The sequence below is a fragment of the Podospora anserina genome, chromosome 7 (assembly GCF_000226545.1).
Source record: "Podospora anserina S mat+ genomic DNA chromosome 7, supercontig 3".
Lineage (NCBI taxonomy): Eukaryota > Fungi > Ascomycota > Sordariomycetes > Sordariales > Podosporaceae > Podospora > Podospora anserina.
In genome coordinates this window covers 388476-405756 of record NW_001914848.1, presented here as the reverse complement: position 1 = coordinate 405756, position 17281 = coordinate 388476, and the positions used below count along the sequence as shown (strand labels likewise).

The window sequence follows — 17281 nt, the reverse complement described above, 5'->3', positions numbered from 1 at the left end:
CGCTGACACCTGGATGAATGCGACAGTACCTGAAGAATTCCAACTACGATCTCAATGCCGCTGTGAACAGGTCAGTTTCATTTCCATTTACGCATATTCGTATTAGTCTCCTGCTGTTCCCCTTGCACTTTGTCACCGCGCCGGCACTGTCCAAGTTGGTTGCCCTTGCCATGGCGGTCCCCCCCCCCCCACCCCCGCTGGGTTCCCTGCTTGAAGCGGCTCCCATCCCGGAGACGGGAAAATGGTCATGTCGTCGGGTTGGCGATGGATAAGGAGGCTCGTCCGGCCTCCACTCTCCACGAGATAGACGGCCAAACGCTGGGTTTAGGGGGGGTGGCCGGCCGTGGAAGTGTTCTGGAAGAAGAGATCGGCATTGCGACACCATGTCTCATATAAGCTCTCGCAACTAGACAAAACACTTGCCATCCCACTTTCATTTGTGCAACTGTTCCTTTTTCCCGGCTGTTTTTCTTTTGGGGACACTTCTCTTCTCGTTTCTTTTTTCATTCTTCTCCTTTGCGACGCTTGACCGTCGGCATTACTTTGACTTTTGGCGCATTCAAGCCATTATGAGGGCGTTGCCCTCTGGCTTATTGAAGGTTTCCAGTGGAACCCACCTCAGTCTGATCTTGGGAGACGCTCTGAGCAGTTGAGCATCTGAGCATCCGGGCATTTGAGCAAATCAAGCATCGAATGCAAAAAACAAGTTCTTGCACCTGCCCATCCAATTCCTAGGACCTGATTCTTCCTCACAATGGGCACTAGCCGCAGGCACGAAGGCAACAGCGGGCGCAGTGTGCTCCGCACCCTGTTTGCCTCGTGCTTTCACAAACGACCAGGGCAACCTCCACCAAAGGCGCCGCCTAGTGAGGGAGCGACCGAGACTGACAGCGGCGACTCATCACTGCATTCTCTCCCGGTCCCTACTATTGATTCCAATCCAAAACCTGCACCACAGCTCTCCATTAGAGAAGCCCCACCCAACACCACCATCAAGCCTCCAGACATCATCATGCCCAAGGCACCGAAAAAGTCAAAGTCTGCCACCAAGAAGGCCGCCCCCGATCTGTCGGCCAAGGGGGCAAAGTCCAAGTCGAAAGACAGGTCGCCACTCAAGTTCGTTTTGTTTATGCAGCGCAGTCCGCACATGCACTCTTGAATAGAACCGCTGACCTCGAATCTTTCTGCTCTAGATACTTTTCTGCCCATGATGGAGCTTCGAGTGCGAAGCAGCAGGAGGCAGACGCGCGAAAGAAGCAGTTAGAAGCCATCTTTGATAATTTCGAGACTGGTAAGTTTATGCTCGGCAAGGGAACCCCCCAGGTCAATTCTGACATCCAAACTAGACGAGGACAAGAATGACAACCACGATAGCGGGGACCCGGCCCTGGGGGCAGATTCATCCATGCGCTACCTCGAGGCTGTGGGCGCCAACCCTGCCGATTACAGCCTGCTTGTGGTGTGTGAAATCGTCAAGGCCACGACCATTGGAGAAATCACCAAGGAAGGCTTTGTGGAGGGCTGGAGCGAGGTCATCCAAACTCTCGACGCCAGCGTCAAACCCGACCTGGCAACCCAAAAACGCTATGTCCAATCTCGGATGAAGCAGGTCTCCCACGACCCAGCCTATTACAAGAAGCTGTACCAGTACGCCTTTGTTGTTGGGAAAACTAACAAGGCCATGGCCATGGACACGGCTTGCGCTATGTGGGAGATGCTTTTCGACGCCGGCATTGGGCACGAGTGGAAGACTGCCAATGTCAACTGGTTGGAGTCGTGGTCAGAGTACCTGCAGGAGAAGTTTTACGTTCCGCCACCAAATCCCGACGCGGCCGAAGAAGGAAAGTGGACACGCACCGTGAGCAAGGACTTGTGGAACCAGACATTGGTGTTCGTCAACAAGACGCTCGAGGATGAGTCCCTTGGTTTCTGGTCCGAGGAGCAAGCTTGGCCAGGCATCATCGACGACTTTGTGGTCTGGTGCCGGGAGAAGGGGATTGTGGCTCCCAAGGCCAAGGACGACATGGACGTGGACGAGTAGAGAAGGCGCTTGTTCAAATACTGTCACTGGGTTTGGAGGGTTCGTACCAGGACTTGCCATGGAGGGTCGTATTCCTCATGCGGAACCGGAGGGGCGGGCATACGGGGGATTTGCATAGGGCGTGGTGCTTCTGGGATGGGTACACGGGCTGAAGCATTTGTCATGGCGTTATATCTGCAGGCTGGTAAAGGGGAAAGCATGAAGCACCACAATAGACTAAACCAAAAGAAGCGTTCTGCGTGTTTAATGGGCTACTTGTTGGGTACAAGGCTTATTCTGGAGGCTGGTCTACTACAGCATATGCCTCTGCAACAAGACCGAGTCCTGCGAAAATAGTATGCAAAATGTCAACTCGTCATCTTTAGTAGCCGAATACTGGCGCCCCTCTGGTTTGAGATGCCGCAACTGCCTGCTGCTCTTAAAGTTCCGGACGTCCTCTGTTAGAAACCGTGATGCATAGATGCTCACCTGCAAGACTTCAGCATGGCCATGTCATATCCTTGGAAATGGTAGCCTCTTCTTCCATATTTCCCTTGCCAATCCATATACAATACATATCATACAGAAACTCTTATCTCTGAAATCGCCTCCTTTCCCTTGTAAGCCCCTCACGTTCATTGTTTATCCCTGGGTATCCCGTTTCTATTTTTCGTTTTTCTTTCTTTCTTTTTTTTCTTTTTCTTTTCCGCTACCGCATCTCTTACACTTCCCCCTCCAGCTTATCCCACCGAATCTCGCCAAACTTGCTCAGCGTCTCGAGCTTGCCGTTGCCGAGCTTGACGTTGGCGGACCGGATGACGCGCACGTCGAGGGCGAGCGTCTTGCGGACCTGCTCGTTGGCCTTGATGCCGCAGTCGTAGCGCATGATGAAGTAGTGGCCCTTTGTGTGGCGCTGCTGGCCGCGGGAGATGGCCTGGGGGAGGGAGAAGGTGCCCCAGTTACGGATGTCGCGGATGACACCCCCCTGCTGGAGGATGATCTTGCCGGCCGTGAGGACCAGCTCTTTTACTTCGGGGAGGTGCCCGGAGCGGACCTGGAAAAACAAGAAGGAGCTTTTTGTTAGAAATCGGGTGGTTTGCTGGTTTTGTTTCGTTTGAAAGAGGGCTCGGCGAGGGGGGACATACAATGCCGATTGTCTCGTACAACATGGTTTCTCTCTTCTTTCCTCTGTCGTCGTCGCTCGGTTTGTCTTTCGTGGGGGAAGGATGGTTGGCGGCGCGGGGTTGATCGACAACCTATTGCTCGCTCGTCGTCGCAGGTTGTTGGAGGGCGTGATATCAAGGGTGGCGCTGGCGACAGGTAGAATCAATGGCTGCTGCTGCGCTGGGAATGAGGTGTGGGACGGCAGCTTCAACTATCACGGTTGCGACTCCCCGGCGGTGGTTCTTGGGCTGCCCACACACTCCGCTATGAGCTCTGCCTCTGCTCCGGGAAATTTTGACGGCAAGTTCCGATTGTGGGCTTCCTGCCGCATGGCATTCCTTGGCGCAAGGCAAGGCTACACAGCCCCGTGGAGAAGGCTGCCAAAACTTGATGTCTTATAAAACGGAATTTTCTTTGGTGTGAGCTCCCAAGACTTCTTCAAATCGAAACGGCTTAAATCAAGCATTCATACCACATCACCAACTCACCATCCCGCCAAAGTTTCAGGGTTATTCAGGTCAACAATCATGGTCGTGTCAATAGATGCCAGATGACTCACAAGCAACCACATCAAAGCCGCTCTAGAAAGTAGCACTACCAACTTCATTAAAGATAAAAACTTCCAAAACCATCGGATCCGCATTTGCTCTCACAATCTCCGCACTCATTCCCATTGTATTGTACAAGTATTCGAAACCTATACCACCACAGACTCCATAAAGCAGTTCCCACTTTTTGTTGCTAGCCGCACCTCTTTCCTTCCACAGTCCACTCCAACAAAAGAAACGGCGCCTCGAGACTCCCGAAGCTTGCTACAACTTATATACGCAAAGAAACGAAACGGGCCAACATTACGAAGAGCAAACAGAAAGCAAACCAAGGAAACGTTGCCAGTAGGTAACTTGTGTATCCCACAACCCCTCACTCTGCTCGGTAAACTCGAACACGTTTTTGTTGGTCCCCTCTGGCGAACCAGCTTGTCTCACAGGCAGCAGCTCTGTGGTACAACTTGTCCTCCAGATCTGGGGCTTTCAAAAGGAGAAGCCAGACTCCCCCCAAATGTGCTGGGAACATGGTATGAAGAGACTCGTCCACCAGTGAGAATGCTAGTCCGAATCGCGGTCTTGGCCGGGCATGTCAAAGGCTGGCTTCAAGTTCTCCCACGCACCGTCGACATATTCCCTACCCAACACCTGTCAGTATTGGTTATGCGCCAAAGATAAAAGAAACACCAGCGCACTCACTTATTACTCCTCACGATCCTCACCCCCCTCTGGTGCATAAACTCCAAAAATCTCTTCTTTGTCCGATCACGCTTGAACTCGGCGAGCATGTCTCCCTTTTTGGGTTGCAGATGCGCCTTGCGCCGAATGATCACCCTGTGGCTGCCTGGGCCGTAGACAATCTCCTCGCAGTCCACAGTCCGGAGATGGAAGTTGTACGGCTCCTTGAACACGGCCCACTTGGGGGGGCGGAGCTGTTTGAGCACTTGGTGTTCGCAGTAGCCGGGGTGCGCGTCGTCCACCCAGTGCCAGTACTGAGTCACCCCCGGATTCGTCGATACCTCGGCCGTCTTGATTTGATTCACCCGCCAGTCAATCTGCTCGAGCCGGTCATCGGAGCAAGAGTCTACATCGGTGAATCCGTGGTAGTAGAGGTCTGGCGTGTTGCTTGGATCTACAGTGGACGTAACGCGGATCTTTTTCTTTGCCTGCGGCGGCGGCGGGGTGGCATGGGCTGCCCGGATCAGAGGCATGCCCTCGTCGTCCGAGTCGGCTATAGGAGCAGAAGGGGGGTTCCCAGATCGCGAACGTGGCCTTGGTTTGTGATCAAGTCCTGCTGGCTTTCGAGGGGATGAACGTGGGCGAGGCTCCGGCTGCTGCGGCTGAAGTTGCTGCGGTTCAGGTTCGGGTTCTGCATCCTCCTGTTTGGGCGGAACTGGCGCTGCCTTGGGCGTTGCGTGTGGTTCCTTCCGCTTCAACGCCCTCGGCGTAAGTTTCGAACCGTTGTCCTCCTGCCCAGGAATCTGAGTTTTAGGCTTGGTTGCTGACTTGTGCGGGCGACCAACACTGACAATTCCATTCTTGGCCCGGACCTGGGCGTGCTTGGGGTCGTGGTAGAAACTAGCTACTGTCGAAGCCAAGTTGAAATGGGGGCCCTGCTCCTGATAAATCTCGTAAAGCCTGTGACGCATCCATTCAGCCGGTGTCATGCCAAGGTCCATTTTGGGGAGGTCCTCCATCAAAGTGCTCGCCAGGCGGTATAGAGTGTTGTACTTGATAATCTTTTTGGTGTCCATCCACGCCTTTCCAACAAGCTGGTATGGATGTAGTTCGCCCTCCTCTAGAAACTTGAGTGTCAGTTGGCCCCTATTGATCTGTCGCTGAGCTTCATATTTCCGGTGGTCCTTGATTCCCTGACTGTCCATCTCCTGAAATTTGGTGGTCCACTTTTCAAGCTCCTTTCGAACGTGAGAGGCAATATCGGAATCCCAGTCTTGCTCCCAATACGGATGATCGGGAGATATTTTGGCCAGTGGCACACCAGCCATAAACGGAGGCTCCGTGTACACCACGCCGTCATCTTTCAGACAAAGGTTTTCCTTGGTGATCTCCGGAAGGGACGCACGACTTGGTTCAGCCGGTTCAGGCGAGCCTGCATGTGGGGTACCTGGATGAGAGGGCAACTGTACACGTGAGGTGGGCAATGATTTTCGGCCGGCCTTCTTGACGGGAGGCGCGGCTTGATTTTGGGCGGCATCGGCTGTATCCTTGGCAGAAGCGCTGTCTTGCTGGTCCCCTGATGGGCTGTTTATAGCGGTGAAACTGGAACCGAAGGAGGGTTTGCTGATGGCAGTTGATATTGTTGCCGGTGTTGGTTCTAGAGCTGAAGCCGGAGCCACCGCCGGAGCCGCAGCCGGAGCCGAAGCCGCAGCCGCAGCCGGGTCCGGAGCAGGGCCTGGGGCCGACGCTGTTTTGGGCCGCAAAGAGGCACCCACGCAGGCTTGCCGATTCCACTCGCAGTTGCCACATTTTGGAAAGCTATCGTCAGCATCCAAAATGATGCACTCTTCATACGGCCCATTGTGCTTCGCGCAGGTATTGCAGGGTTGACCTTGAATATTCCCAGTGGCTTGGATATAACAACTTGTCCATTTTGTCCCTTTAACATCACTGACGTGGTATACCCTATCCAAATCCTCCGAGGTAAACTTGCGGCCAGAACGAATTTGAACATGGCGCTTGAGCGGAAATGCCGCTATCTTTTCAATGTTGGGAGAGGTGGTGTGGGTCAGACGACGTACTTGTCCCACCAGTCTGCCGTCCTCATCAAAAACGCACAGCTTGCCGTCCGACACACTAGGAGGCTGTCTAGGTGGGCTACCTTCGTGTGTAAATGTGTCGGATGGCGGTGATGGGATCGAACTAAGATCAGAAAGGGGCGAATCAGCAGTATCTGCTAGAGCCGGAGACCCATTATCGACATTCGCCGAGTCAGCACCAAGTTTGGAGGTCGTAGCATCCATTATCTGTGTAGGCGGTGACACCTCGGACTGCTTCGCTGTGATCTGAATGCCTGACATTTCCACGTCTGCTCTTTGAGATGCTGCCTCTCGAGTCTCCACTTGATCAGGAGACTTGAAGACGGTAGGTCCGGCATTCTCTTGGCCCAGAACTACAGTCGTCTCGGTGGCAGCCTGAGGGGGGGCAGCATCTCTCATTTCGACGTCCCAGCCTTCAGTATGTGTGGAGAAAACCTCCGCCCGGGCGGGGGCTCCCAGATCGACAGCTTTGCCCTCTGTCCCCTCCTTGGATGAGACGTCTGCCTCGGGACCCTCTTCGGAGGTTTGCAAAGGGGTCGGAATGTCGGTTGCTCCGTTGAGGGCAGCAACGGTGACTGGTGTGGCTTGCTCTTCCGGTACTTGTACATTAAGTGATTCTGTACTAGTTACATTCTGCATCTCGGACACAGCTGGATCTGTCTGTTGATCGGGGGTCTCAACGCTCGGAACAACAGTTGGGGAGACGGAGACGAGCGCACCCGAAGAAGCGTTCGGGTTTGGCGGTGGAAAATGTTGAGGTTGAGCAAATGGCGCCTGGTAGCCTGTTGGTGCCTGAAGGATCGGGGTTTTTTGACTTGCCGCAGGACGGGAAGCGCCTTCGAGACGCTGCTCCTCGGCGTCGTGGTTCCTTGGAAGTGTTGGCGCCTCTAACACTGGAGCGCCTATCCTTTTAGAGACTGAGAGACCCGGTGACTCAAGAGGACCATTATCTGTGGGCGCTTTGAGAGATGGAGGCTGAACAGGCCCGCCCATGAACATGCCCTCTGATCCCGTGGATTGATGTGAAACCCTAGGGGCGAGTTGTGGTGCCCTCAAACTTTGCATGGGCGATGAGGCAATCGTGGCATCATCAGCCATGGCCTGGTCTAGCCCTGTCAAATTTTGATCTTGGGCTTGTCGAAGGGAGGAAGGTTTTTTGCTTTCTAGTAGAGTCAGCCGGTCTTGGTGAATCTGCTGCCACCTCATCTCCTTATCCTTCAGATCCTGCTCGTGCTTCTTGGCGAGTGCCTGAAGCTCAGCGTGTTTGCGGTGTTGTAAGGACTGGACATCGGTAACCTTTTTTTGGGTGAATGAGATCTTGCTCGCCACCTCTTGCCTCTTATTCCGGGCTTGCAAAAGAAGTTCCTCTAGCTTCGAGATGTCGGCATCGGCGGCCGCTCCTTCTTTGGTGAGGGCCGTCATTTCTTTCTGAAGCTGGAAGAACTGTTGGGTGTAGTCCATCTGTTCCTGTTCAAGGGCGGCTTTGTGGGCGGCATGGAGATCTCGGAAGTTGCGCATGTCCTCTTGGCGGACACGGTCCAATGAGGCCATCATGCTCCTGCAGACCTCTTGATAAATCTCCTCAGACATGCTTTGGTAAGCAGGAGCGAGTGCAGTGGCCTGGCTGGCCAGAGGAAGATGCGCGTTGCCATGGCCGTTAGGGTGGGCAGCGGCGGACATGGTTGCTGTTTTGCTGAGGTGGGCTTGAGGTGCACGGGTCGTTCAGAAATATAGCGACCGAGTGAAGCTTTTCAACGGAGTCCCATCAAACTTGTTGGTCAGTCGCTGGCATCATGGACATAGACAAGCCTTGGAGCTAGGGCGTTGTTAGCAGGCTGCATTTCGCATTTGAGACGAAGTTGGGTTCATCCCGAGCGCGGGTAAACTCACTTGCAGAATATAGGGATCCAGCTCTCAGCGCGCAGAAACACGATACCAGGTGCTGTGGCTGCGAGTAGTATGACGATGGTGCCGACAGTCGATGGCGATGACGGCGACGATGGGAAATTGACGGTGGTGACAGGTGGCGGAATGGAACTAGGTAAGTTCAAAGTTGATAGCGAATATGAGTGTTGAGTGACTGAGATGAGATTGAAGCTTTGCGAAAAAGCCAAGTCCGATTAGGTTGCTTGCTTCTTGCTTGGTTGCGGCGCCCCCAATTAAAAGCAGAAGCTGCTACCGACCTAGGTGCCTAGGTTGTGGCTCGAAAACCTAATAATGTCCGCTCAATGTGGTCGGGACCTTGATCGGGACCTGGACCTAGGGGGCGTTTTGGCGCGTCTGGGCTGTTTGCCTTGACTGCCGTGGCAATCTGTCTCGTGAGGAGAGAGATGACCTAGATGATTATTAGGGATTGGCAGTCACTGGAGAGTCTGTCACTGGAGAGTCTGACCTGACAACTGTTGTTAAGCGCGACTGCCGGGGTATCGGGGGCATCCATGGAGGGATCAAGGCGGGCGCACGTGCCCCCGATCAAGCCGACCTTCCAACTCCTTCTCGTCTGACATGACATGGTCCAATTTCATACATAAGTCGTGGTCAAACTCGTGATAATTAAGGTAGGCAGGTAGGTAAGTTTGATGCATATACAGAGAACAAGCTATGTAGGAACAAATGATGCTCTGCCAACACAACCACGTAGCTATTAGTGTAAGTCGCCTTCCCCTCATCCATGCTCAAGAAATATCATGTCCCGCTGTATAGTAACGCCCCAAGACTGGAAAAGAACCTTCACAAAAAAAGCCAACACGCTGATGCCAAGGCAACTCTTTGCAGCAAATACAAAACAAAAGAAAAGGGGACATTGCATTCGAGGCTTCATTTTTGACAAGGAGCAAACACAAAGACCAACCAACCAACCAACGTCCCTAAACCCAGACTGTTGATCTTCAGTGCTATGGGGATTATTCCCCCATGCTTCAACATTCGCTAGAGACCTTTGTAGGACAAGAAACACCCCCATCTCCCTGCGCCCAAGGCATCTACCTCTATTGGTACCGGGAGAGCCTGTTCGGACTAGACGAATAGTGCTGGTTCGGATGAGAATCATAGGCACTCGACTGGCCATATGGATCGTCGTGGTAAATTTGTGTGGCCCGACGTTGCTGCAGGTCGTCTTCGGGCGAGGGTCCCATCAACTCCTTGACCTCCCAGTTGTTCATTCTCGTGCCCACCGAGAACTCCAGGTCTTCCTTAGTGATGGAATCCCAATACTTGTACACCATCATGACGGCCAAAAGATTGCACGTTGTCGCAAAGAACAGTCCATCCATATAGTGACTGACAGAATTGCAAATCGGCCTGCTGAAGGCATAGAGAATGACCTGGCCAATGACGAAGAAGAAGACGCCAAACGCGATATCGCCCAGGGGCCACCGGTCCTGAAGCGTCCGAGTGACGAGAATGATTTGCAGAACCACGTAGACGAAGAGTTGGATGGCGTTGAGAAGGTAGAGCACCACAAACAAGCCGATAGTGTTGGTGGGACCAAGACCAGCCCACGTCATGAAAGTTGCGAGCGCCACCAGGAACGAGATGACAAAGGCAGCGGCAGAGCAGAGGCGCATCATCCAGAGCGAGAGCGGTGTCCCATCCTCGTATAATTGAAATCCGACGAAGCCATTGATCAAGAGACATGTCACCAAAGCCGACGTGAGACCGGCCTGAACAGCGACGAAGTAGGGGTACGGTGCCGATCCTGGGGGTATCACACCCGCGTCAATGCAGAGGGAGAGGAAGGTGAGGAGCATGTAGAGGTAGAAGAAGCTCGTAATTTCTTTCCGACCTGTTGGTTTGCAAAACCTGTCAGTTGCCCAGTCTTTGAACTCCAGAATTCGGACCCAAACCATGAGAAATTCACATACCAACTGCCGTGAATTTTCCCCGAACGTGCAGGATCATGGTTACAGTCATGATCAAGGCAACAATGTGCATGGCGCTGGCGGCGCCTTGGAAAATGATGGTATTTGCCAGCTCAATATTCCGTGAGAAACAGTCAGGTTCGATGCCCACGCCGCTTGCGATGGAGGTTATTGGGCCGACTGAGGAGCATAGTGGCAGCGGTGCCATGCGGCAGATGCTGGTGAAGTCCCCGAAAGTCATCCCGGGTGATGGAGGGGGCCGGTGAGGGCCTCAACGGAGGGAGATTCGATAAGGTTGGAGGGGACGATTCAGGAGAAGGAGAGAAGCGTGTTCAATCTGTGGATATTCGAGGATTTCAAGGCGGAGGGTGGGGATGGAGGGGTTGGGAGTGGTTGCGATGGGCGACGGTCGGAATGTGATGGCTAAGGTAACTCTGTTGCGACGAAGGATGTTGAAGACTGGGTGGAGATGGTTATGGATGGCGATGGCGGATGGCGAAAAGGCTGAATCGAATACAAACGACTGAAAAATTGAACGAAGGTGGGATGGGTTCAACGAATGTGGTGCGAGGCTGGTAATGGGTCGTCAATGTCTGGACATGGTGGTGCTAGCCCTATGCTATGGTTGCTCCGCCGTTGGATGCGCGCGATGTTGAGGCCGGTGAGCAGAAGGGACGGGATTGCGTTGCCAGGGAAAAATAGGAGGGCTGCCGTCGCCCAGCCTCCCATCTCGCTCCATCTTCCAGCTGACGTTACTGCACGGCGATGGGTCCGAGCGCCCCACTTATGCAACACGGAATTGTTTTGCCAAAATAGCCTCTTCAGGTATTCTGCCTCCCCATTGGCCCGGAATTCCATCAATGTCTTGTTCATGTTGCCAAACAACATTCCAGACAAACCTGATCTTTGCAACCTCTCAGTATTTTCGATCAAACTACTACTTCATGGCAGAGTCTATCCCACATTCTGCACATTTTAACGTATTCGAATTTTGCAATAGAAACACCGACATTACCTAGGATCGGAAGCCTAAAGCTGTGAGTGCAGGCTTGATTAAAAGTCCATTTTTACACTTCTAGACATGAGGTGGTTTCTACAATTCTACTTGAACAAAAATCAAAACTCAACCCAAATATTTCCGGTCCTCTCCAGAATGCATTTACCTTGTTCAAGACAAAGTAGCATTGTCTCCCTAGTTTCTTGGTCCACCGTTCTATAACATGACCAGTGTGCCTCTTCTTCCCAGTGACCCTCTCCTTCAATATCTTTCCCTTATAGTTACTATATCTCCGGACTACACTCGTTCACTCTCATGTCCGGACCCTTTTCCTCCCCTCTTCATTCGCCCCGTCACTATCAGCCTGGTCGCCTCGACCTCTTTTCCTGTTGTTAGGGACAAACTTGCCATGGGCTTCCTCAGCAATGCCCCCGAACATTGGCTCCTCCGGTCGCTTTGGCTTACAATCTTCCGGGGGCTTTGATGAAAATGCTGTATTTGTCGTGGGTTGGGATTGGGCAGCATGAACATGGTGGGCGCGGTTGATGCCGGCCTGTCTAAGCCTCTCGTCTACCTGTGCCTCCACCCACGCCCTTCTTCACTCTTCTTCTGCCCTCCGCATTTCAACTTCCGCCCAGTACCTCTCTCTTGTCTGTATCCACGCCTCTCTTTTCCTTATCCAATCCTCTTCCATTCTCACCCGCATCTCCTCTTCTGCCCTCCTCCGCATCTCTTCTTCTGCTCTCCTCCGTATATCTTCATCCACCCTCCTCTGCTTTTCTTCTCTTGCCCTCCTCCTGTAGTATTCCTCCTTCGGCTCCCTTCCTCCCTGTCGTCTCCACTCCTCCCCAACTCGTCGAGCCCATTCTCTTATTTCTCTTTGTTCGGCGTCGTACCTCTCCACCCAAGCCTCATAGCGTCTCTCCCAATCCTCGTAGCCAGTTCCCCGGGACTCATAATACCTTTTGAATGTCTCGCGCAGCCTGTTTCACGCCTCTTCCTCTTGCCGTAAAATTTCCTTGTCCCGCTTGAAGGGTGTAGTCGAGGGTCCCGCAGTTGATGATGAAGAGCTGGTCGAGTTACCTAAGACCTGGTTCGGTGACCAGTCGATTGAATTCCAGCACCAGCTGAGACCGCTCACTTTCCAACGCTTCTAGTTCCTTCCGTGTGATCTCAATTGATTTCTAGTACGCCGCAGAGGCCGTTGTCGGATCTCGCTGTCTTCGCTGGTATGAGAACAACTTGGCGGTGCCATTCAGCCTGGTGCTCTCGATTTGCTGTAGGCGACTGTGGACCGATTGATCATATTGGGCTCGCGAGGTATAATTAGAAAGGACCTCATGGGCGTTGTTGATCTGAGAAAGATGTGAGTTAGTACTTGGCAAATATAATGTCGACTGAGAAAAAGGCAATGAGGTAGGTACTTTTCAGTCGCATCAAGGTCAGCGGCTGGGCGCTTGTCCGGGTGCCAAGGGAGCGCAAGCCGCCTGTACGACTTCTTGATCTCCTCTCTGGTAGCAGAGAGTTTGATCTCTAGGGTGGAGTAGTAACGCAAGTCGACAACGGGAACTGCGGCTCGGGACATGTTGCTGGATATGGCACTGTGAACTGTGGATGATCGCAATGAGGGAACAATTATCCTGGTGGTATTGTTGTCGCACAAAACACACTGGCGGAGCTTGAGATCTAGGTAGCGTTTTGGGTGGTTGCGGAGAAAGCAGCGACAGATGAGTTGCGCAGTGAAGGCAATGGTGAATTTCAGGCAGCGAATTTTGAAGTAAACAGGTGAATTTCCAAGGACATACCGCCCAGTTGTGGGGAGCAAGTCTGAATTTTATCCCAGCTTTGAGGCCATGAAATTTGCCCTGCCGACGAGGTTGCTTCCTCACTTGCTCCCACTTGGGTTTCAAGGAGGCCAGTGACATCATGTTGGATCGCAAAGACTGGTTACATGAAGTAGGGAATTCCCAGGGAAATAGAATAAATAGAATCAACTATATAATAGGGATGGGGTCTTTGGCCCTGCCCTTGACATCCTCCATCCGGCGGTAGATTCATGCCGTGTTGAAGGACACTGTTGCCGCGGGAAGAAGATGATGAGTGCTAGGCCTAGATGACATGTGGTACCTTGCAGTGCACGCATCTCACCATCACTATCTCCACGTCGTCGTCGTCGTCACTTGCTTCTTTGTCGTTAGATGCTGGTTCAGTTGGGCGGCTGTAGGCCAGCTCTTGTGTCGGGTTCCAATAGAATGGTCTTGACACTGCTTTCCCCAGGTGAGTTGACGGATCCGGGTGGGCACAGTAATCTCCATTCTTGGCTTGATTGCAGTGAACCGGGGATGGCTTTTGGGCTGTTGTATGTTGAAATTGATTCCCGCCTTGATCTAATCCTTCTGATGGCTTCTGGCCTGCTCTGCTAATCAAGGGCTCCTTCAGCTCGCACTCCAGCTCAAGCTTGGAGTGCTCTTCCTTCAAGCTAGTGATTGTCGCCTTCAACTTGCGCCATTCGCTTTTCTGCTTCTTGCTTAGGGCCGAAAGCTTGTCGCGCCCTTTTGTCATTATCCTCTCGATGTGGCAGAGTCGGCTGGATGGTCTTATCACAATGATTCCACGCCCTGTCGTCGGATAGAATCTCGTATGCATTGTGAATCTGGAGATTGTTGGTTAGTGCAAGTACAAAGACCATCCATGAAGAACGCAATGTGATACCTTCTTGAACTTTTCGCCAGGCTGGTGCTCGAAGAGCGACTGCTGCTTATCCGGGTGCCAAATCAACGCCAGCTGTCTGTATGATTTTTTGATCTCGGCCTTGGTCGCGGATGGTGTGATTTCGAGAGTCGTGTAGTAATGCAGCTCGGCTACAGGCACCGCAGGCCACGGCATGTTGAGGATTCTACGATGACAGTTTGATTTGTTGTACTAGTGCTCCTGTTCCGTGAGTGCCTCCGGTCATTGAGGCAGCTCAATGGAAGTGTGAAGGGCTTAGCGGCAACTCCGAAAAGAGTTTGAAGCTGTGTGGGATTTTCAGAGGTCTCGGAGAAGAAAACAACAAGCTGTGATTTCTTTCTTTTACTGGTGCCTAGGGCCACAAAGATATGCTCGAGATTTCATCCCATCTTTGGGAAGAGGTTATTACCCAGTCTGATAACGGTTCTCTTAGAGAAATAAGTAAGGTAGGTACAAGACGCTGGATATCAACAAAGCAAGTATAAAGTGCCTATCTGCCTACCTGGGTACCTAGCGACCTTATCTACGTATCCACAATGCATCTTTGGGTTCAGTCCTCATCAGACTCAGACCTTGTTGCTTGTGTCAGGTTTCTTGGTGTTACTAGCAGTAGACCTGGGGGAGCGAGCGCCCAAGCAGAATTGAAAAAAGTGTTCATATTGTGAAACTCTAGGAAGAACTACTCCCGAGAACAGAAAACCTATCTAAACCCAACCAACTGTGGCCCGGCCCACAGGATAGAAGCTCTAAGAGCAACCTTACTACCTACCAATCCTCCGAGAGCAACTCATCCAAGTCCTTGTTGACGCGCTTTCTTCCCCTCTTTTTCGGCGGCTCACAAATGCTCGCAGCGGTCCGAGTCCGTTTATCAACGCTGGGCTGGTCGATTGCTGGACCAGCATCTCGTCTTCCCTGCTCATCCTTCGACTAAAGCAGCGCTCCAATCGCCAAGTTGTTGGTAGTCTCCTTGACCTTCTGAAAGCTAGTCTCAAGTATGCCCATACTGTTGTTGTAATCCGACACCACCTTCTTGAGCTTCGTGTTCTCGGCGCCAAGTGTCTTGAGTGTCATGTCCTTGCTGATCAGCTGAGCCCTCGCAGTATTCAGGAGGGTAGCTGTGTTGGCCAGCTTCAAGTTTTGCCTTTCCAGCTCCATAATCCGTTGCTTCATCACTGTTTCCCTCACAGCATATACAGCATTGACTACCTGGCAACGTAGCAGTTCCTCCCTAACACTCGTTAGCTCTGACAATGCAGCCTCGAGATCTCTCTCCTTCCTTTTCAATGACATGACCCCGATTTCGGTCTTCATCTGCTCAAGCTCCTTTTTAAGGGTCATTCGATCCTGGCCTGCATGCTTATCCCACCCATTCCCCCAAGCCTCAGAGTCGCCTGTGAGTTCGTATCTCAAATTGTTACAGTGAGTCGTGCTGTAGTTTAGACTTGTGAAGACAGCTAGCCTGCTCTCTTCCAACGAAGCGGCTTCCGCGGCAGCAATTTGGAACCGTTCCTTAGCTTTGTTGAGCCCGCCGTCTCTGCATATCCGAATGTCGCTTGGGGTGCGACCTGAAGAAGGACTCTTGCTGTTTGTGATCAACTTGGTAACACTGCCTAACTCGAGTTGAAGGTGGGTTGGAAGATCTTCAAGAGCCGAAAGCTCTGTCTTCTGCGCTGTGTCGAGGTCGGTTTCACAGGCCAGGCAAGACGTGATGCGTTCCATTCTGCACTCAAGCCACCGCATGTAGGTCTGGAGGACTTTATCATCGTATGACGAGCGCTCCTCTGGATCAATCAGGACGTTATAGACCTCTTGAAGCTGTATCAGAATTAGCATGTTATCCAATGTTTTCTCTTTCCACAAGCAGCTGGCTCCCCAGCATTGACGTACCTTTTGGAACTCTCGGGTCGCTCTGGCTTGGGTACTCAGATTTTGTCCGGATGATAATGAAGACAGAGACTTTTATAAGCTTTCTTGATTTCAGCTGTGTCGGCTGTCGACAGGATTTCAGGCGTGGCGTAAAATAATCGTAGGCGGATCATTTTAGCATTTTTCCACCCCGATGAGTCCATTTTCAGGGTGTTCTGATGGAAGAGAGACATGATCTTCTAGAATGATTCGTGGTGAGAGAAAAAACCGCGAGCAAAGGCGAAGGAGCTGTCGGTCAAATTGTTGACGTGCTTCAGTGTAATTGCAAGCTAGCTGCCAGGCAAAGAACATATTTGATAGATGAAACCAGGAAAGAAGTTATAGACAAGTATGGTACCTATCCAGAACGATGAAGTCGCAACTGCCGTTGTACCTATTGTCTCGACCTCAGCTTAAAAAAAAGAAAAAGAAAAAAAGGAGAACTGCAGCCCAAAGAAGGCCTTGGTTAGAAGCCGTTCAAAAGCATTGGCTTCCTGTACCTCTAATTATAATGTGCCTCGGCCGCTCATTCCATCTCAAGTTGCCCATTGATATATGGTACCGCCTTCTTCCACTTCCAAGTCACTGTCGGCATCTGAAACCAAATGATATATTATGCCATCCTCCTACATATGTAACACATTGAGGTTTATGATAATGTTGAATTTGTTTTTCTATTTAGTGGAAGCTTTGAAGCTACTCCTTGAAAGATCTTAGCCTAGAGTGAAAGTAAAGTACAGTAATACAATATATATATCGATCGCTGTATGTATTGTAGCTAATTCATATATAAGTTCCACTTCATTTATCAGCATCTGCTCGTAAAAGGACCAACTTTAAATGGCGGAATTATCTGACCTTTGAATTATCCAAAACCCAGATAATGTTTTGATTTTAAAAAAGCCAAACCTGCGTATCTTGAAAATCATGGCTCGTCTTCAATCAAGAAGACCAAAATACCGTATACAAATATTCCACAATCCAAAAGGCATCCCACATCATGAGAATCCCTCAGTAGCACTATCTATTGCATTGGAATATGAATCTATATTCCTTACCTTAGTTTAAAGTTCGTTTAAAACCTTAAAGAACCTCGAAGTTATCTCAGGTACCTGAGTTACACGGCAGATATTCTAAGAGAGCACACAAACCTAGAAAGAAAGAAAGAAAAGAGCTCAACGCTGTGAACTTAATCGCAACATAGCAAACATGAATAGACACCCAATCGAAAGTTACGAAGGTCATGGCTCATGAGCTTCAAAGGGTATCAAAAACAACGAAGT

At 51.5% G+C, this 17281-nt stretch overlaps 6 protein-coding genes across 6 annotated transcripts; 2 read left to right on the top strand and 4 right to left on the bottom strand.

The window, feature by feature from the left end:
- Positions 1–264: 264 nt before the first annotated feature.
- On the top strand, positions 265–396 carry PODANS_7_370 (uncharacterized protein; the record flags this gene model as incomplete). The annotated part of the gene is made up of 1 exon (XM_001905491.1): positions 265–396. One exon carries the CDS (start codon positions 265–267, stop codon positions 394–396), a length of 132 nt encoding a protein of 43 aa, XP_001905526.1.
- Positions 397–754: 358 nt separating this feature from the next.
- On the top strand, positions 755–2041 carry PODANS_7_380 (uncharacterized protein; the record flags this gene model as incomplete). The annotated part of the gene is made up of 3 exons (XM_001905490.1): positions 755–1116; positions 1194–1291; positions 1347–2041. 3 exons carry the CDS (start codon positions 755–757, stop codon positions 2039–2041), a joined length of 1155 nt encoding a protein of 384 aa, XP_001905525.1.
- Positions 2042–2741: 700 nt separating this feature from the next.
- PODANS_7_390 (uncharacterized protein) lies at positions 2742–3189 on the bottom strand (the record flags this gene model as incomplete). The annotated part of the gene is made up of 2 exons (XM_001905489.1): positions 2742–3074; positions 3166–3189. 2 exons carry the CDS (start codon positions 3187–3189, stop codon positions 2742–2744), a joined length of 357 nt encoding a protein of 118 aa, XP_001905524.1.
- Positions 3190–4424: 1235 nt separating this feature from the next.
- PODANS_7_400 (uncharacterized protein) lies at positions 4425–8228 on the bottom strand (the record flags this gene model as incomplete). The annotated part of the gene is made up of 1 exon (XM_001905488.1): positions 4425–8228. A coding segment is annotated over one exon (3804 nt), but the record flags the coding sequence as incomplete, so codon positions are not given.
- A 1265-nt stretch (positions 8229–9493) lies between these two features.
- On the bottom strand, positions 9494–10607 carry PODANS_7_410 (uncharacterized protein; the record flags this gene model as incomplete). The annotated part of the gene is made up of 2 exons (XM_001905487.1): positions 9494–10290; positions 10370–10607. 2 exons carry the CDS (start codon positions 10605–10607, stop codon positions 9494–9496), a joined length of 1035 nt encoding a protein of 344 aa, XP_001905522.1.
- A 4413-nt stretch (positions 10608–15020) lies between these two features.
- PODANS_7_415 (uncharacterized protein) lies at positions 15021–15926 on the bottom strand (the record flags this gene model as incomplete). Its single annotated transcript, XM_001905486.1, has 1 exon — positions 15021–15926. One exon carries the CDS (start codon positions 15924–15926, stop codon positions 15021–15023), a length of 906 nt encoding a protein of 301 aa, XP_001905521.1.
- Between the last annotated feature and the right edge of the window lie 1355 nt (positions 15927–17281).